The following is an 18,159-nucleotide window of genomic DNA, read 5'->3' on the forward strand; positions in this document are numbered from 1 at the left end:
AAAGTTGCTGCTTTTCACCATCTCTTTGTACTTCCTCAAATAAGTCCTGAGAAAGATAGGAAGGATTAGGTCTACTTGGCAGACCTGGGCTGACTATGTTGTTTAGAGAGACAGAAGCAACAAAATTATCTTTGGGACTATAGTACCAAGTATATGACCTTGACATCACTGTGCCAGGAGCACTGGGCACCAGTAATGCTCCAGTTCAGCTTCATATGGTGAGGGCCAATGGGTCAATAGCGTCAAAGACTCAGAAAGAAAGTACATCCCTTCTGAGGATCTTACCTCCAAGTTGATAAAGATGGCCGTCATGTCCAGAGGGCTCAGCACCAGCTTCAGAGGATTCATGTAGTTCTGAAAGAGAGAAGACCGCAGGGCAAAGGGAAGTGAATGCCAACTCAAAGGAGGCTGTTTCCTTTACCTCTCCTTCTATCAGGAGGAAGGAGAATAAGGAGAATTAGAGCTCAAGGTCAGTTTGAATGTGAGATTCAATTTAATTCAGTTCAATGAACTTTTATTTAGTTCAGTGAACAATGTTAAAGGTCCTTGGTCAAATACCCCTCTACTGTTAAATTCCTTGAAAGCAGGGATTGTGTTTTTCTGCAACACATGCCATCAATCTCCAAATAAACAAGTACTTATGAAGTACCTACTCTGTGCCAAGTACTGTGGATACAAACACAAAGAATGGGAAAAGCCCAAATAACTTTGCTCCACACATAAGTATGGGAATATAATACTATAAGATACCAATGCTTTTTAAAAATTATATATATATATATATATATATATATAACTATATATCACGTATGTAATATCTTAGAAAAACCTGAAGAGTTACACAAAATAATTAAGAGTGAAATGAGCAAAACCAAGAGAATGTGGTATAAAGTAACAGCAATATTGTTTTAAGAACAAGTTTGAGTTTTGACTATTATAAATACCTAAATTAACTACAAAGCATATGTGAAGGAAGACACTAACTGCATCCAGAGAAAGAAATGATAGAAATATATATATATATATATATATAGAACAATTTTTACATATGTGTATCTGCAATACATACAAACACACACATATTTGTGTCTAATAGTAGCCATCTCTAGGGGAGGGTAAAAAAGCAAATAAGATTTATGTGATAACTTTATTATACATTTTGGAAGGAATAGCAATTTGTAAATAATAGATCTGCAATTTCATGTGCAATCATATTTTTATTATACTAAGTTATGGAAATGCTTGTTTTATTCAATAAATTTAAAAAATTTGCCTATTTAATTTTTAAAGTATGTGATAGGAACAAAGTACAAATCCAAAGTGCTCTAAGGCAATCTGAAAAAGAAGAGCTGTTTTTTAGGTTATGAGAGAAGATAATACTTGAACTAAAGCTCCACAGACAACTTTCTAAAGGCCAAGATGACAAAATTGGATATTCTAGGAATACCTCTCCCTCCTCTGGCTTCCTGTGGCACTTCCTATTTATTTCTTTGGGGAGTATGGAATTTAGGGCTAGAAAGAACTTTGGAGATCATCTAATAAATGCTCTTTTCTGATCTGTAGTTTCCTATTTCTAACTGTCTCTAACACTTTGAATTGGATATTCCATAGAAATTTTAAACTCAATATGTCCAAACTGAACCCATTACTTCCCTCCCCATCCCACCCCCAAATTTCCTTTCTTCTTAATGTCCTTATATACTGAAGACACTACTATCTTCTCAATCATCCAAGATCACAATACTAATATTGCCCTCCAATCCTCATTTTCTCCTAAACCCTGTATCTAATATATCTTGTATCTCTAGCATTTAGCACAGTATCTAGCACACAGTAGGTATTTAATAAATACCTGCTGAGTTGACATTGTCCTATTTGAACCCTCAGCATCTCTGAGACCTATGATGGGAGTAAAGGTTGACACTCATAAATTATCAATTTACTAAGGGTTTCATTATTATCTCATATTATCTTCACAGCAGACCTGGAAGGTAGATAGCCATAAGGAAATGCATTGTCTGGATCTCTCTCTTTACCTTATATTATATGTAATAAGAGGCAGAATAGTATAGTGGATGGAGAATTGACCTGGGAATTCAAGAATAGGCTTCAGTTCCAGCCTCTAGTTGTGTGATCCTATGGAACTAACAACCTCTCAGTATTGTGGGCCTTTTGATATTATAAACAGATGTCCAATGGCTACATAATCATGTAGAAAATCACAAATTAACATCATGTATGTCTTGTTGAATTTTTATTATTTTGTTAAACATTTCCCAATTATATTTTAATCTGATTCAGGCTACATTAAAGAGTTTTGTGGGCCTTTGCAGCACCCCCCTGCCCAGGATCAGCTCCAGACAATTCTTTAAGATTATGAATGGCAAAAAAGGGATTCATTTGCATTGATGAAAAGCAACTAAGAGGAATTCCTTCTATCAATGAAATCACAAATCTAGTACTTAACACTATTTGAATAATAATAATGATTATATATAAAGAGAGAAAGAGAAAGAGAGAGAGAGAGAGAGAGAGAGAGAGAAAGCACTTTTAGTTTTACAAAGCATGTTATAAATATCTCATTTGATATTCACAACTCAGTGAGGAAAGTATAATTACTATACCCATTACAGATGAAGAAACTGAGGTAAGCAGAGGTTAAGTGACTTCTACAGAGTTATGAAGCTATTAAGTGTCTGAGATTGGATTTGAAAACTCTCTTTGGTCTTTCTGATTCCAGTCTAGAGTTTTAACCACTGCACCATCTAGCTTTTGTACCCCGGCCCCCATTGAAAAATCAGTACCTATTCTAATAGACTTGGGATGGAAAGTGCCATCTGCATCTAGAGATAGAACTATGGAGATTGAATGTGGATCTTTTTCATCTTTGTTTTGTTGGTGTTTGTTTCCTTGTTTTGTTTTGTTTTTTTTTCCTTCTAGTGGTTTATTCCCTTTTAATCTGATTTTTCTTGTGCAGCATGATGAATATGTTTAGAAGGACTGCACATATTTAACCTATATTGGATTGCTTGGGGAGGGGGCAGGAGTGGAGAAGAGAGAAATTTGCCACATGAGGTTTTGCAGAGATAAATGTTGAAATGTATCTTTGCATGTATTTGGAAAAATAAAATACTACCGAAAAATAAAAGAAACATCAGTGCCTAAAAGATTGACTCTACTTTCTTTTTAAAAAAATTTTAATATATTTATTTTCATGTTTTTGTAAAATTAGTGAACATATGCATGGATAATTTTTCAACATTAACCCTTGTAAAACCTTGAACATATATTTCTTGAAATATTCTTGGAAAGAGAGAGAACCAAATATACACATAGAGTAACATTTCCTAGGTAAATGTAACTGAAAAAATCATTTGAATTTTGTACCATGTAGTATAATCTTTAAAAAAAAATTCAATAGTATTTTATTTTTCCAATCACATGTAAAGATAATTTTCAACATTTATTCCTGTAAAATTTTGAATTCCATTTTTTTCTCCCTTCCACCCTTATCTTCCCCCTCCTCACAAGAGCAAGCAATCTGATATAGGATATATATGTACAATTATTTTAAACATATTTCTATATTAATCATGCTGTGAAAAAAAAATCAGAACAAAAGGTAAAAGCCACAAGAAAGAAAAAGCAAATTGCATTCAATCTCCATAGTTCTCTCTCTTGATGCAGATAGCATTTTCCATTCCAAGTCTATTAAAATTATCTTGAATCATTGTATCGTTGAGAAGAGTTAATTAAGTCTATAATAGTGGATCATCATATAATCTTGTTGTTACTATGTACATATTCTTTTGGTTCTGCTCAATTCACTGAGCAGTGATTTTTCTTTGTATCTCCATCATTTACCTGTGCTTTGCATACAGTAGGAGCTTAATAAGCAGCACATAGAAGAATCACTGTTCTCATTTAACAAACAAGAAAAGTGAGGCTCAGAGAGTGAAAGTAATTAATTCAAGCTGGCTGGTAATGTGAAAGTCAGAACCAAATCCCAAGTTCCCAACTTCAAATGTAGTCTTCTATCCCACTCTTTTTTTTTTTTTTCTTCTTTTCTAGCTCAAAAGGTTTTCTTGCCTCCATGTCATTTTTCTCCTGATTTATCTTTTTTTTTTTTAATGAAGCAATTGGGGTTAAGTGACTTGCCCAGGATCACGAAGCTAGGATGCATAAGTGTCTGAGACTAGATTTGAACTCAGGTTCTCCTGACTTCAGGACTGGTGTTCCTTTTTTTTTTTTTTTTTTTTTTTTAAACAATATCAGTTTGTAAGCTACAGTACTGACTATGGCACTTCTCTGCTCTAAGGGGAAAAAAATCCAAACTCTCTGGATTCAATGTGACATTTAACATTGTAAATAAATGAGAGCCTGCCAGTACGTGAATGGAGAAGTATTGTTGGGGATCAGTTCCTAGCCAGAACCAGCCCAAGACTGAACCAAGGCAAAGTCTAAAAACTTCTCATAATCTATCCTAAAGCAGTTGTTATATTCCTGCTCTGATCTAAACCTCAGGTTATATAATTGACTTCCAAAAATAAACAGAGATCAGGCAATGAAGTATCCTAAATCAAATAGACCAAGCATGGATGTTTTCTTCTCTCCCCCCCCCCCCCCCCCCAGATGAGCAAGGTAAATGTTTAGAAAAGGAAGCATCAAGTGACCAATCAATGGAGTCACTGTGGGATTTGAATGTGGGGGCAGAACTGCAGGAAAGCAAAGATGGGGAGGGAGGCAGGGAAATAGTGCCTGAATGACATCACTGGCTGCTGAAAGAAAGGCTTCCCTTTACAAGCCAGGACAATCAGCATTCATTGACCCCAATTTCCAAGCCAGGAATGCAGGCAGTGAAATATTACTTTAATCCAATTAGTTTCCATGACAAACTTGCCTACTCTACCACATTAAAAAAAATCCCCACAAACCCAAAAACTATCCAGTAACTAGAAGGTAGTCTTGATAGAGGGGCAAGGAAGATGCCACCTGGTTTTCTAGTGTGTGTGTGTGTGTGTGTGTGTGTGTGTGTGTGTGTTTTAACACATGGCTCTTTAGATGCAGCAAATTCATATGCCTTCTCGGAATAGAGGATGCTCATTTATTCTGACAAGACTTCCAATATCTTCTCTGCCTAGAATCCAGCTTAAGTCCCATCTCGTCCAGTATGCCCTCCTCTGCTGTGATCTTCTCTGGCATATAAAATCAATTTGATCCATGCCATCTGGTACTCAACCATACCACAATAGTATAGGCTGCTGTTTAATGTATATAAAGCTTACTTCCCTAACCAAGTTGTAAGGCCCTTGGATCCAGAGTCTACATCTTCTCTTTTGGGAATGACACAGGGATAGTCATTTCAGTAACAAATCAACTGACAAGCATTTATTAATGCCTACTCTTTGCCTGACATTGTGCTAAGTGACCTGCTGGGATACAAAGACAAAAAAAAGAAATAATCCCTACCCTCAAGGAGTTTACATACTATCTGAGAAAAAAGAAACAAAGATGTATATAATTAATTAGATACAAAGTATATGTTAAGTAGTGTTGGGGGAAGGAGGGCATATACATAAGTAAGTGGATAATAAAGGATATATACAATAGGGGCCCTCAGGAATAAACACATACACAAATAAGTAGATATAAATGAGCTACAAAGTATATCTTAGAAAGCATTTGCTGATAAAACTACCAAGATTTTCTGGAAATACACCTTTTAATCAGAGGAACTGCTTAGCCCTTTAGGGTAGCAGTCCAGGTTTTATACATCCAGGGATATTGGGTGTTGGGGGAATTGGATTTAATTCTCAATTGTGGCACTGTAGGATTATGGCTCTGAGAACCTGACTGCTAAAATGGAAACAGTGGTGGAGGATCAGGAGAGATGGGTTTGAATCATCTCTGAAATAGTTTTTAACTGTTTAATCCTGGACAAGTGTCTCAGTTTCCTCATCTATTAAATGGGAATGAGGATGTTTGCACTTCTTTTATAGTGTGAGAAGAAAAGATCTTCAGAAATCTCAAACTCAATATGTCCAAAACAGAACTCATCTTACGCTCACTCTCAACCCATCACGCCACTGAACTTTCCCATCTGACATTTTTCCAAGACCTCAGGTTCATAACTTTAGTAGTATCTTTAATCAGATATCTCCCTCCCCCCACGTAAATCTTCTTTCTATCCCCAAATATCTCAAATCCAACACCTCCCCACTCAAGCACCTCCTCACTTCAGTCCCTTTTCGTTCTTCACCTCCACTACTACAACTGCTTCTTAGTTGTTCTCTCTGCCTCTCTATTCCAATACATCTCCATACAATTGCCAATGTAATTCCCTTTGTCCCAGGTACAGATCAGACTATATCACTGCTTATCTCTGTAAACTCCAGTGATTCCCTGCTGATCCAATAATAAAATATAAACTTGTTTGGCTTTAACTCTATATAACATGGTCCTTGCTAACTTTAAATATTCTTTGTTATAATACCATGAGTATTACCTTATTTTTTATAGATGGCAAGATTTAGACTCAGTCAGATTAAAGTCATTTGTCCAAAGTAACACACAGTTACTGTTGGAAATGGGACTTGACCATTGACTTTCAGAACAACACTCTGCTTCGAACCCTATACTCCATCTCATTCTAACAAGGATATCAACTTGCCTAAATTTGAAATATAGGGTTACAGCCTCTGGGGAACCTTTTGGTTTCTTCTAACATCTCAATGGCCCTTTAAAAACATGGCCAGAAAAATGATTCTCACCTTTTCAATGTCTTCAAGAGTCCTGTAGTATTTGGCTTCTGTTTCCTGAATTTCTAGCAAGCAGCAATTTCTTTTGTCATCTTCTGTCATTCCCATTTTCTAGAAAGAAAACATGCATTTAGTCAGTGAGACTTTCAATCCCTCCTGGCTCACAGGCTGGGTCTCCCACACCTATTTCACTGGAGCAGTCTGGACTAAGGCCATGTCCTTTTAAATTAACACTGATAGAACAAGTGGAATAGTGACACACTCACATTCATTTAGAGGATAGACTGATTCTGTTGTGTTTTTTTTTCTTCCCAATTTCCATTCATGCCAACTGCCAGGATTCAGAAATCAAATTATCTCTACTTATTATTTTTAGCCCTTGGAAACTATTCAACTCTATTATACCTAGTGCAATAATAATGATGATGATGTTAGCTGACATTTATATAGCTCTTTGAGTCTTGCAAAAATCCTTTACATACATGATCACATCTGAGTTGTAATCTGCTGGGTGCTGTTAATTACACAGACTGTTAGTTCTTTGAGAGCTGGGACAGAGCCTCTTAATTGAGAGACAATTCACAGACCATGGCTTATGTACCATGGAGTCATAGAACTTAACACTGGAAGGGACTTGTAGATCATTTAATACAACAAACTAATTTTACCAAGTAGGGATTCAGAAATATTAAGTGATTTATTTTTAGCCATGGTTATAAAAGGAGCAAGACCCAGGATTTGGACACAGGTCCTGACTCCAATCTAAGATTCTTCTACTATACCATACCATCAGCTAACTTCTGGCTATAGGATAAGAACAAGGCTTTTTTCTGAAGAGCTTCTAGCTACCTTAAAAGAGAGCTTAACAATCAAATTCATTGGTGAAATGTTGACTATACTTTGAACATTTTTCTTTTTACCGCATTTTTATTTAGCATCACCCTACTCCATCAGCTTTCTCTTTAAAGGGAGGGAAGGAGGAAAGAAACAGTTCAGCAAAAGTAATCTACACATCAACTGAGTCTAACAGCATTCCACACCTGTTAATTCTTCAACTCCTTAAAGCAGGGGAGAGGTGCATATTTCTCATCTTTTCCAATCTAGGCATTAGTCAATATATGGAATGCTTAATTTGGTATGAAAGAGATACTAATAATGGGATCTTTTAGACCAGCAATATCAAGCATGCAGATTGCAAGTGAACCAGACTAAAAAAGTAATTTTAAAAACAATAAAACTTAGGTAATAGTAATATGTTGGCTTATGAAGTCAATATGTGACTCAATTTAGAGGCCCTTGTTGCTATCTGAATTTGACAACAGAATTCCAACGGTTTTCTAGAGTATTTTCCTCCTAAAAACTTTGTAAGGTAGGCAGTGTAAGTATCCTTAGCACCATTTTAAAGAAAAGTAAGTTGAGGCTCTAAAAAACTAAGGGATTTACCTATGATCTCTAAGCTAGTAAATATACAACGTGAAATTTGAATCCAGATGTCCGAACTCTAAATCCACTATACCAAATAGTGCCAGGCCAAATGGCACAATAAATTTGATAGATGTTCTGAGAGGAGCTGGAAGTCCTAAAGGGCTGAAGTTTAAGCCCAAGTAAGGAAAGGATTTCCAAGTCACACTCTACTTCCTAGAAAGTGGCCTGGCCATGGATTTTTATGTTAGATGGAATCAGAGCAGAGTATCCAATCATACTTTCCTTGGGATCTTTAGAATAGCTTCATATTCAAATGATACAACACAGAGAAAAGCATTCAGAAGCCAATGAAGCCCAAATTCTCTGCCTGCCTCTATGGTCCAAAATAAATTTTGAAACATCTATTACCCCATTCTCCAGCATTGGCCCACTCAGTAAAGAAAGTTAGGTAAATCCCTGCCACAAATCTTTTCTTTCCAAGACTAAGAAGGCCTTGTGTCAAAGAGGCCTTCATGAGGAAAGAGACTTAGGACTAAAATTTCTTCTGTCAAATTCAAAATTGTCAGCAGGGAGATCTTTGTATTTTATGTGTGCTTCTTATCCTTGAGGAAAATGCTTCAGCCGTATCCCCCACTTCTGCCATCTATGAGCCATCACTGGGCTTCGAAAAGAGACAAGAGCTTCCATAACATTATCAACACAGGGTAGCTCTTGCAGATGCCAATACATGAAAGAGATGGGGTGAAGGCAGGAAATCACCGTAGACTCTGCTATCTTCTCATTTTAATTATTCTTGTTAAAAAGATGCTATATCATTAACTAGGTGCTACTTAGTCCTACACTGCTAAAGGCCCACAAATGGTATTAACTTTGGAGCAAAACTTCAGTTGTCCTAGACTCAATCATGGCCTTGAAAGCCAAACAGAACCCAGAGGCAATCCTCATATTGGGAAGTTCCTGATGCTGAAAAAGTGGAATCCACAAGGCAAGCATTTCCTGGTTTTAGTCTGTAGTATGACTTTTTCTGAGGTCTCAGAGGTTATGTAGTAAATTCAATGTAATAATTTCTTCTATTGCATACTTGAGGTGGGCCAAGAATTTGCCAGAAATCCACTGGTGCTGAAATTATAATATTAATGCTCTCTTAAGTCACAAGAGGGGCATTTATCCTTGTCAGAATGGCAGGAATGAAGCACTGATAGCAGAATTTGAGTGGATTGATGGTAGACTTGGCACAAGTGTGTTGTGCAGGTAACATACTCATCCTGGCAACTCTGAGCTATCACTTGCCACTGGCTGGCTGAATTCACTTCAATTCAAAAAAACTTTTGTAATGATGTGTTTGTGGATGGCCTGTATTTGTCCATGTTTGCTTTTACGCCTCATTCCAAAAAGATGTAAAGATATGGGAAGATATCTCTTCTGGAATCTGTCACTTACCTGCATATATCTAATCTGAAAGCATGAAGGGAGAAGAAGCACAAACAGTTAGCTAGGCCCACAATCTGGCACTTCAAAATGGGTCTGGGAGAGAGCCAAGCTCCAGTTCTAACAGTCCATCAATGACATAAGAAAGCCCATTCCATCAGCCATACATGCACACACATCATGGCTCCAATTCTGGAACCGAGTGTGGCCACAGAAGACTTCCTCATACCCTGACTTCAAAGAAAAGGGATGATTTGTTATTCCCTAAGCTTTTACCTTGGGCTGGAGATCTCCTGATTGTACTAGTCTTCACAAGCCTCACAATTCAACGAACACTTGCAGGACACTGGGAATGTGAAGACAATAATTACATTCCTTACCCTCAAGAAGTTTACCTTTCTACTTGAAGAGTAAGAGGAGGACAGAATAGATTTCCATTGCTTTCCATTGAGAGCATTGGGCTAATTCCAGGCATAACAGGGTAAACAAAACCACCTGCTTTATCACCGAGAGGATGTAGGCATGAAGCGCTATTTCCATCCTATCAGGGATCAACAGGGCCACTCTGTAAACATTTCAGTCCTCTGGCTGGGAGATTAAGGGCTGCACAAAGCACTACTTGTAATATATACATCTCTTCCCTAGAACACAGATAAGCAATCTTCCCTTATTCTCCCTGGCAGGCTTTGAAAATAAATCTTAGGACTTTTCATGCGCATTTCAGGATCAAATAAACACCCTAAATGGGGACATCATCAGGAGCAAGGGAAAAAAGGACATATCCTCTCTAAGGGAGAATAGCTAAGGAGATAGCAATATGGATTCTGAGACATTTCAGCAGGCAGAGATTTTCATTCAATATTGAATTCCTTAATTTTCTATGATTTCGATTTTTATTATCATTACATTTTACCCGCAAAAATGTTTTTTTTTTTTTAAAGGCGTTAAAAGGAGTTAATTGACTTGTCCAAGGTCCCAGAGTCACAGAGCTAGTAATCATCTAAGGTTTGATTTGAACTCAGCCTCCTGATCTAGGACCAGTGCTCTCAAGACATGTCTTAGACATACAGCCTGGTGTCAAAAAGGCCTTCATGAGGAAAAATACCGAGAGTTAGGACTAAAATTTCTTCTGTCAAATTCAAAATTATCAGCAGAGAGATTTTTGCATTTCATGTATGAACATTCTATGGTTGGGAGAAGGAAAACACTGAATCAATCCATATAGTGATTAATTTGGATTATCTATTCAAACAGGCTTGGGTTGAGAACCATTCTCTGTCATGAGGGTAGACCAGAGTTGGGAGTCACACTAATGTGGGCAAACTGAACTCTTCTAAAAATATAGAAAAAAAAAGAAACATACCCCTCTCCTTGCCTTGGAAATGGCCTTCCTGACTTTGACAGGGAAATTCAGTCTTAGGAATCCTCCCCAGACCCATTCCTGGGTCAAGGGAGGCGGGTGAACATGTACCATCTGTAAGTATTCTACAGAGAGGAGCTGTGGGTCTTAACCATACTTGTTCTTTATATTCTCTTCCTGCTCTTGGCTTCTGTATTGCATATGTGGGAAGAGGAGAAACCCACAAAATAGAAAATTAGAACCACCTTTCTCTTAAGAGCAGGTTTGTTTGGTGTGGGAAGTAAACACTGGTCTCTGAAAGGCATTGATTCACGTTTGCCTCTAATGTGGCACCAGTTATACCAATAGACACTCCCTCAGAATGAGAAATGTCTCTTTGAAAGGCACTTTTGGGGTTGTTTTCCCGGCTCTGTTGTCTTTTTTTCTACCACCAGCAGCTGGTTAGTGCAACACTAAGTTTAAAAAAAACACTTAAATTTGGTGTCTGGGTAATATCCAATTTTGTTCAGTGGCAGCACAGGGTTTCACAAAAACAAATCCACATAGAAAGGACTTGTTGATGGTTTAGTAAAGAAGCAAAGGCTTTGGATCACAGAGGCGTAATAAGCTCTAACAGCATGTTTCAACCTCACCACTACATGTACCATCCTTAAACAGGGAAGGCTGATGGCCTTAGGGAAGAAGAGTTACACTTGATAAAAAAAAAAAAAAAAAGATATATATATATATATATATATATATATATATATATATATACACATGCAGTGGGAAGCTGGCTTCAGACAGATTATTAGTCAAGTCTCTTGGAAGTAAATATTCTTGCCACATAAAAGATGCACAGCTGGCTAATTGAGCCAATATCAGCCTCATCGTTCTGTGTACAAAAGGATGAAATGATACCCGCTGTGTGCAATGGGGACTGAGCAACTATTTGTAATGCTGTTTTTTGCATTGAGAACTTAGAACTTTGCAAATCCTTCAGAGAATTCCATAGCAACACATTAAAAAAAATCTTACAAATGGTACTAGTGGCTCTAATCTAGTTTCTTTCTGCCTTTTAACAAAGGCCCAAACAATCAGAAGAGATGCGTCAGCAGATTTTGAGGGTTGCTGCTTCTAAATATAAGGAAAGGAGGATGAGGGATGGGGGTGGGGACATACACACACACACACACACACACACACACACACACACACACAATCACATTACCATAGGCTGTTGGACTTCCACTTTAATAATATCCTCATAGATATCATCACCTTCATCTTCACATGGGACACAATCATAGATATCCTCACCCAGATCATGTTCGCTGAAACAAGATGAATACAATATTAGAAGTGAACAGACATGCTCCTATAACCTTGTAAATGAACAAGGCAAACCAAGTCAATAAATAGCAAGGAATTGGTAGCTCTAAATTAGTTTTAGGATCATGTCCAACAAATGAACAGCAATGAGGTTGCATCTGCATGGGCAGTGTGAAGTAGTGAGGGCAGGCAATAAGCCAAGATCTGTCGGCAGCTTACCATGAGTGCCTTAGTGCCAGGAGACACAGAATATGAAAATTGGAAGGGACCTCAGAACACAGAATGCCAGAACGCAGAGTTTAGAATGTGAGAATTGGGACGGGGAAAACAGAATATTAAGCTATAGAATAACACAATGATAAGAGCTAGAAGGGACGTCATATTTCATTTAATCAAATTCTCTTTTTATAGAAAAGAAAACATATAGGAAAAAGAGGTGACCATTCTGACTTAAAAATTGCCAAGTAGCCATTATCAATGGAGTGGTCAAAATTAGAGTAATGCTAGTCTAGCCCCTCTAAGCATTAAGGAAAAGGCAAAGGAGAAAAAGCATTTATTAACTGACTACTATGTTACAAATACTTTATATCATATGTATGTATGTGTGCATATATCTATATGGGCACATATAATATATGTATATAAATAATATATATTTATCACAAATACATATTGTGTGTGTGTATATCACAAATACATATGCTATATACATATATGGTATATATATATACATATATGTGTGTATACATGTGTATATGTGCACTTTACAAATATTATCTCATATGATCCTTACAAAAACCCTGGGAAGTAGATGTTATTATCCTCCCTTTTCTAGTTGAGTAAACTAAAGCAAGCTAAAGTGAAAGGCCTTGTTCAAGATCACACTGCCAGTTACATATCTGGGAGTCATACTGAATTTAAGATTTCTTAATTGGGGCCCAGCGCTCCAGCTATTGTGCCATTTAGCCTCCATTAAATACCCTGCTTTGAGTGCTCTGATGTGCCTTTCATGCTAGCATCCCAATGTATCTTACATTCAGTTATTTCAATATAGTCCTTAATAGCTGTCTCTAAAAGTAAAGACAAAGAATCCCCGCTCTCCAATTTCACAATTAGAGGAATCAGAGTGCTAAAGAGTACCCCCATCCCAAAGCCAAAAGTTAGGTACCACAGAGATCAAGTTTGGAGTTTCCAAGATCCTACTGCTCCTTGAAATTACTGCCCTTTATCTCCATTTGCAAGAAATAAAATTTTAAAGAAACACAACTATTACCTTCAATACCTGCCTTTCTCAGACATATCTATAACATTATGTAACCTAGTCTTTCTTCTGCCTTTACAAATCCCTGCAGACATTTTCAGTTAGAACATAAAAGGGAAATCTGTTGGTATGTCATTTCTAATATGAATATAAATATATATATATATATATATATATATATATATATATATATATATATATTCCTGGGGAACCTGCCTGGGAAGAGGCCCTGAGAGTTTCAAATGTAGGTTATCTAATTTCAATATTTAAAGTACAAAATGATTTTTTATCAATTGATGCCCAGGGATGGATCCCCAGGGTTTGGATAATAGATCTTATAAACAACCAATCCAAAAGGTATGTGTGGGGAGAGGGGAGTGTATGCATGCATGCACATGCATATGTTTGTATGGGAGGTGGGAGGCAGAGATACAGAAAGCCGTGACAAAAAGGGAAATGGGAATAAATGATTAAAGAACTATTTTTAAAAAAAAACCCTCTAAGATACCACCTCAATTTATCAATCTACCAAACTGGCTAATATGAAAGAAAAAGCATTTGATAAATGCTGGGGGGAAGGGGGAGAGATGGGAAGTTAGTACAACAGTGCACTATTGGTGAAACTATGAACTGGTCAAACAATTCCGGAGAACATTTTGGAATTACATACAAAAGGTTGTAAAACTGTATATACACTTTGACCCAGTAAGACCACTATTAGAGATCAAAGAAAAGGTGAAAGGACCTACTTGTACAAAAATATTTATAGCAGCTTATTTTGTGCTAGCAAAGAATTGGAAATTGAGAGGATATCTAGCAATTCAGGAATGGATGAACAAATTGTGGCATATAATTATGATGAAATACTATTTTGTTTAAGAAATAATGACCAGGATGCTTTCAGAAAAACCTGGAAAGACTTACACAAACCAATGCAAAGTGAAATGAACAGAGCCAGATGACCATTGTACATAGTAACAACAATATTGTAAAGATGATTAACTGTGAAAAACTAATCAAACTATGACACAAGACAGTTCCAAAGGACCCAGATGAAAAATGAAAAAAAGATTTAGAGAGAAAACTGATGAACTGAGTTCCCACTGAAGCATACTTTGAAAAACTTTTCTTGTCTTTTTGATGAGTATGTTTTCTTTTGTAACATGACTAATATGGAAATATGTTTTATATATCTTCACATTTATAATCAGTATTAAATTACTTGTTCTCCCAGTGGGTAGGGAAGGGCAGGAAAGAAGAAGAAAATGTAAAACCCAAAATTTTTAAAAATGAATGTTAAAAATATTTTACATGTAATTGGGAAGTATTTAACGAAATAAATAAACATTTTTAAAAATTAAAAAAGGATTATCAATAAGAATTTTGTCATCAAATAACTGATATCATAAAACAAAAATCTACCATCAACCAATCAAAAAAAAAAAAAAATCAGTGAATGGAGACTGAATGTGGATCAAAGCCAGCATTTTCACCTTTGTTTGTTTGCTTTTTCTTTCTTGTGTTTTTTTCCCTTTTGGCCTAATTTTTCTTGCACAACATAACAAACATGGAAATATGTTTAAAAGGACTGCACAGGTTTAACCTATATCAGATTGCTTGCTGTCTTAGAGAGGAGGGAAAGAGAAAAATTTGGAACACAAAGTCTTACAAAAAAAGACTGCCGAGAAAAAAATCAGTGAAATTTCCTTTTAATCTGTGTGAGATCATTTCAATATTATACAGTCAGAAGGAGGAAAGAAAAAGGTCATAGAACAAGATTTTCCATTCCATCTAACTATTGGACAAACCATCTATCCAAAAGGCAAGCAATCTCGTTTGTTTTATAAGTTGACAAAATTGATTTCTATTCAAGATTCCCTCACAGTTCTGATACAGGAATTTACCAAACCTATCCAGAACAGACATGCAATCCACATCCTGAGGTTGGCCTAAACCAGATTAAAATGTAGTTCCTATTGGATTCTAATCTGTTGATGTATTAATTCTTTTTAAAAAGAGAAATACATAAACATATATGGTGTTCTAAGTCCATATGAAGCCCACAAGGACCCTTATGTATGGGTTAGTAACCCTTGCTTCTGTTTGTGCCAGACACTACTGACCCAGAGTGTGTGCTCCACTATCCCTAAGCTACAAATCAGAGGACTGTTCTCTAAGGTGTGCATGACGGGCGCACAGGAGCACAAAACCCTTTTGAATCCAAGCTAAGAAGGCCTTATAAAGGTTAGCTGGCTTTTGGAGTCCCTGTCCTCCTTAGTCTTTCCCCTCAAGTCAAAAAGTATTAGTAGACTTTTATGCTGCCCAAGCACAAAGCTCCATTTCTTGCTGCGAAGGGAAGCCCAGCACATTTGTGCCAGCTCTTTTCTTTGTGCCAGGGTTTCCTTTCAACCCAGCAGGCGATAGGATCTCACATCCTGTGTTCAAAGGTCGGCTCCGCCAAAGCTCACTTCCAGAAGTCATTGAAATGCTGCAGAACGTTCCCTGGGACAGCCGGGGCCAGAGGAAACATTCAGGTGGATGGGGGTGGGAAGGAGGCGTGTGCGGAAATGAAAATATAGGATGGCTGCCAGCGGCACACAAAACCCTGGTGGAACTGTAATCCAATAAACTTGAATCAAAAATAAACAAGTCCCAGAAGCCCTAATCTATTGCATCAACTATAGTTTGGGGCTGTGCTTTCCCTCCTTCAGTTTGCAAGGGCAGAAGGAGAAAGCTCTTTTAAGGAGTCATGCCATAGTGTGAAAAGCAGCATGACTTACTAGAGAGTTAGTCTTGGTGTAAAGACCAGAGCAGCTGCCTCTGATATACACTGGCTGACATTTAACTTCTCAGCATCCCAAGAAACTCTTTTAAGACTATGTGTTGCACATATAATCTAGATCAGATGACTTGCTATCTTGGAAAGGAGAAGAGAAAAGAGAGAGAGAAAATTTTGTGAATCCCAAATCTTTCAAAAATTTAATGTTGAAAATTGTCTTTATATGTAATTGGAAAAAATAAAAAAAACAAATAATTTTTTAAAAGATTATGTTGCATAGCAACTGAATGTAAACCAACACATGCTATATTAACATTTTTTTCCCTCTCATGGCTTTTCCCTTTTGTTATGATTTTTCTCTGCCAACAGGATTCATAAAGGAAAGTATATATAAGGGCAGCTAGGTGATTAAGTGGATAGAGCACCAGCCCTGAAGTCAGGAGGACCCGAGAGTTCAAATCTGACCTCAAACACCTAACACTTCCTAGCTGTGTGACCCTGGGCAAGTCACTTAACCCCAACTGCCTCAGGGGAAAGAAAGAAAGAAAGGGAAGGAGGGAGGGAAAGAGAAATAAATGTATATTTAAAAAATTAATGTACATGTACAACCAGGAGGAAAAAAAAACAATAAAAAGGGAGGGAAAACCAGCAAAGTAAGTACTGGTCTGTATCAATGGGGGGATTTTCTCCCTGGTATTGTCATTTGATGTATATGGAAAGACCACAAAACTAGAAAGCAGGAAACTTAGATTCCAGTCTCAAAAATTGGCAGGAATGTTTTTGAGAAGATTTTTCTGTATTAATCAATTTTTAAAAGCCCATTTCATTCACCAAGTCTCTGGTGATCAGTGAAAAAGTCAATAAACAGGGTAACTTAAGATTTCCCCACCTTGGGAAAACTTAAATCTACATACTACCAGGCAAACAGGACTTGGGGATAAATAGCAGGGGCACCAGTCATCTCTTCAAATTTCTATCAATCTTGGATGATCCCACACTGGTAGGTCAACAAGGCAGCTCATAAAGAAAGATCATTGTCAAGTATACCAAATAGAGGGAAGTTTTCAGAGAAACTAAAATTAGTCGATGTAAAAGGCAAATCAAGTCTTTCACTTTTACTTCCTCCAAAGTGAAGATCACCTTTGAGAGAATCAATTGGCAAGGGCAGGGCAACGAGAGGGGGGAAGGCCCAAGGGATTATAAGGGTTTTTTTTTTTTTTCTTAGAATGTTAAAACCAGCAAGAGCCCTTGGAGAGACAGATTGTTATTGCAAAAAGTGACCTTAGAACATAGTATGGTGAAATTAGAAGGAAGTTTTAGAGAGAAGAGTTTTAGAGACCACTTCATTTTACATAAAGGGAAACTGAGGCTCAGAGAGGAGTTACTTATCCTCTACTTCCTTTACTGGATTGGTGTAAGAAAAAAATTAAAGAACCTGTGACTATCCTGTGTAAATTTTAAGAAGCTATACAAATTTAAGGCATAACTGAAGGATCACTCTCTCTACTGTTCCTCAAAGGTCTTGGAAATCATCATACTAGAACCAATGTGAGTATAGACCAATGACTATGACACATCAGTGAAGAAGGATTTGGTGTTATTCCACTATTCCCTGCTCCTTGCCATCTCTGTTACTTTTTACTGAGATTGCTATGTGTACATCCAACTTACTCAAAACACACGGGGCTGGGGCAGCTAGTTGGTATAGTGATAGAGCACCAGCCCTGAAGTCAGAGGAACCTGAGTTCAAATCTGATCTCAGACACTAACACTTTCTGACTGTGTGATCCCGGGCAAGTCACTTAACCCCAATTGCCTCAGCTAAAAAAACAAAACA

At 37.1% G+C, this 18,159-nt stretch overlaps 1 protein-coding gene across 8 annotated transcripts in view; it reads right to left on the reverse strand.

Moving 5' to 3' along the window:
- VAV2 (vav guanine nucleotide exchange factor 2) overlaps window positions 1–18,159 on the reverse strand; it is a 433,076-nt gene that overhangs the window by 75,435 nt on the left and 339,482 nt on the right. For 5 of the 8 annotated variants that reach the window (XM_031949434.1, XM_031949437.1, XM_031949438.1 and 2 more), the window contains 4 exons: window positions 12,182–12,284; window positions 9,624–9,638; window positions 6,771–6,869; window positions 286–354 (listed from right to left, as the gene is read on the reverse strand). In XM_031949434.1, coding sequence (XP_031805294.1) covers window positions 286–354; window positions 6,771–6,869; window positions 9,624–9,638; window positions 12,182–12,284 — 286 coding nt within the window. The remainder of the gene's footprint in view (window positions 1–285; window positions 355–6,770; window positions 6,870–9,623; window positions 9,639–12,181; window positions 12,285–18,159) is intronic. The other 3 variants (XM_031949439.1, XM_031949436.1, XM_031949435.1) reach the window with 1 other exon arrangement.

Source organism: Sarcophilus harrisii, chromosome 2 (genome assembly GCF_902635505.1).
Source record: "Sarcophilus harrisii chromosome 2, mSarHar1.11, whole genome shotgun sequence".
Taxonomy (NCBI): Eukaryota; Metazoa; Chordata; class Mammalia; order Dasyuromorphia; family Dasyuridae; genus Sarcophilus; species Sarcophilus harrisii.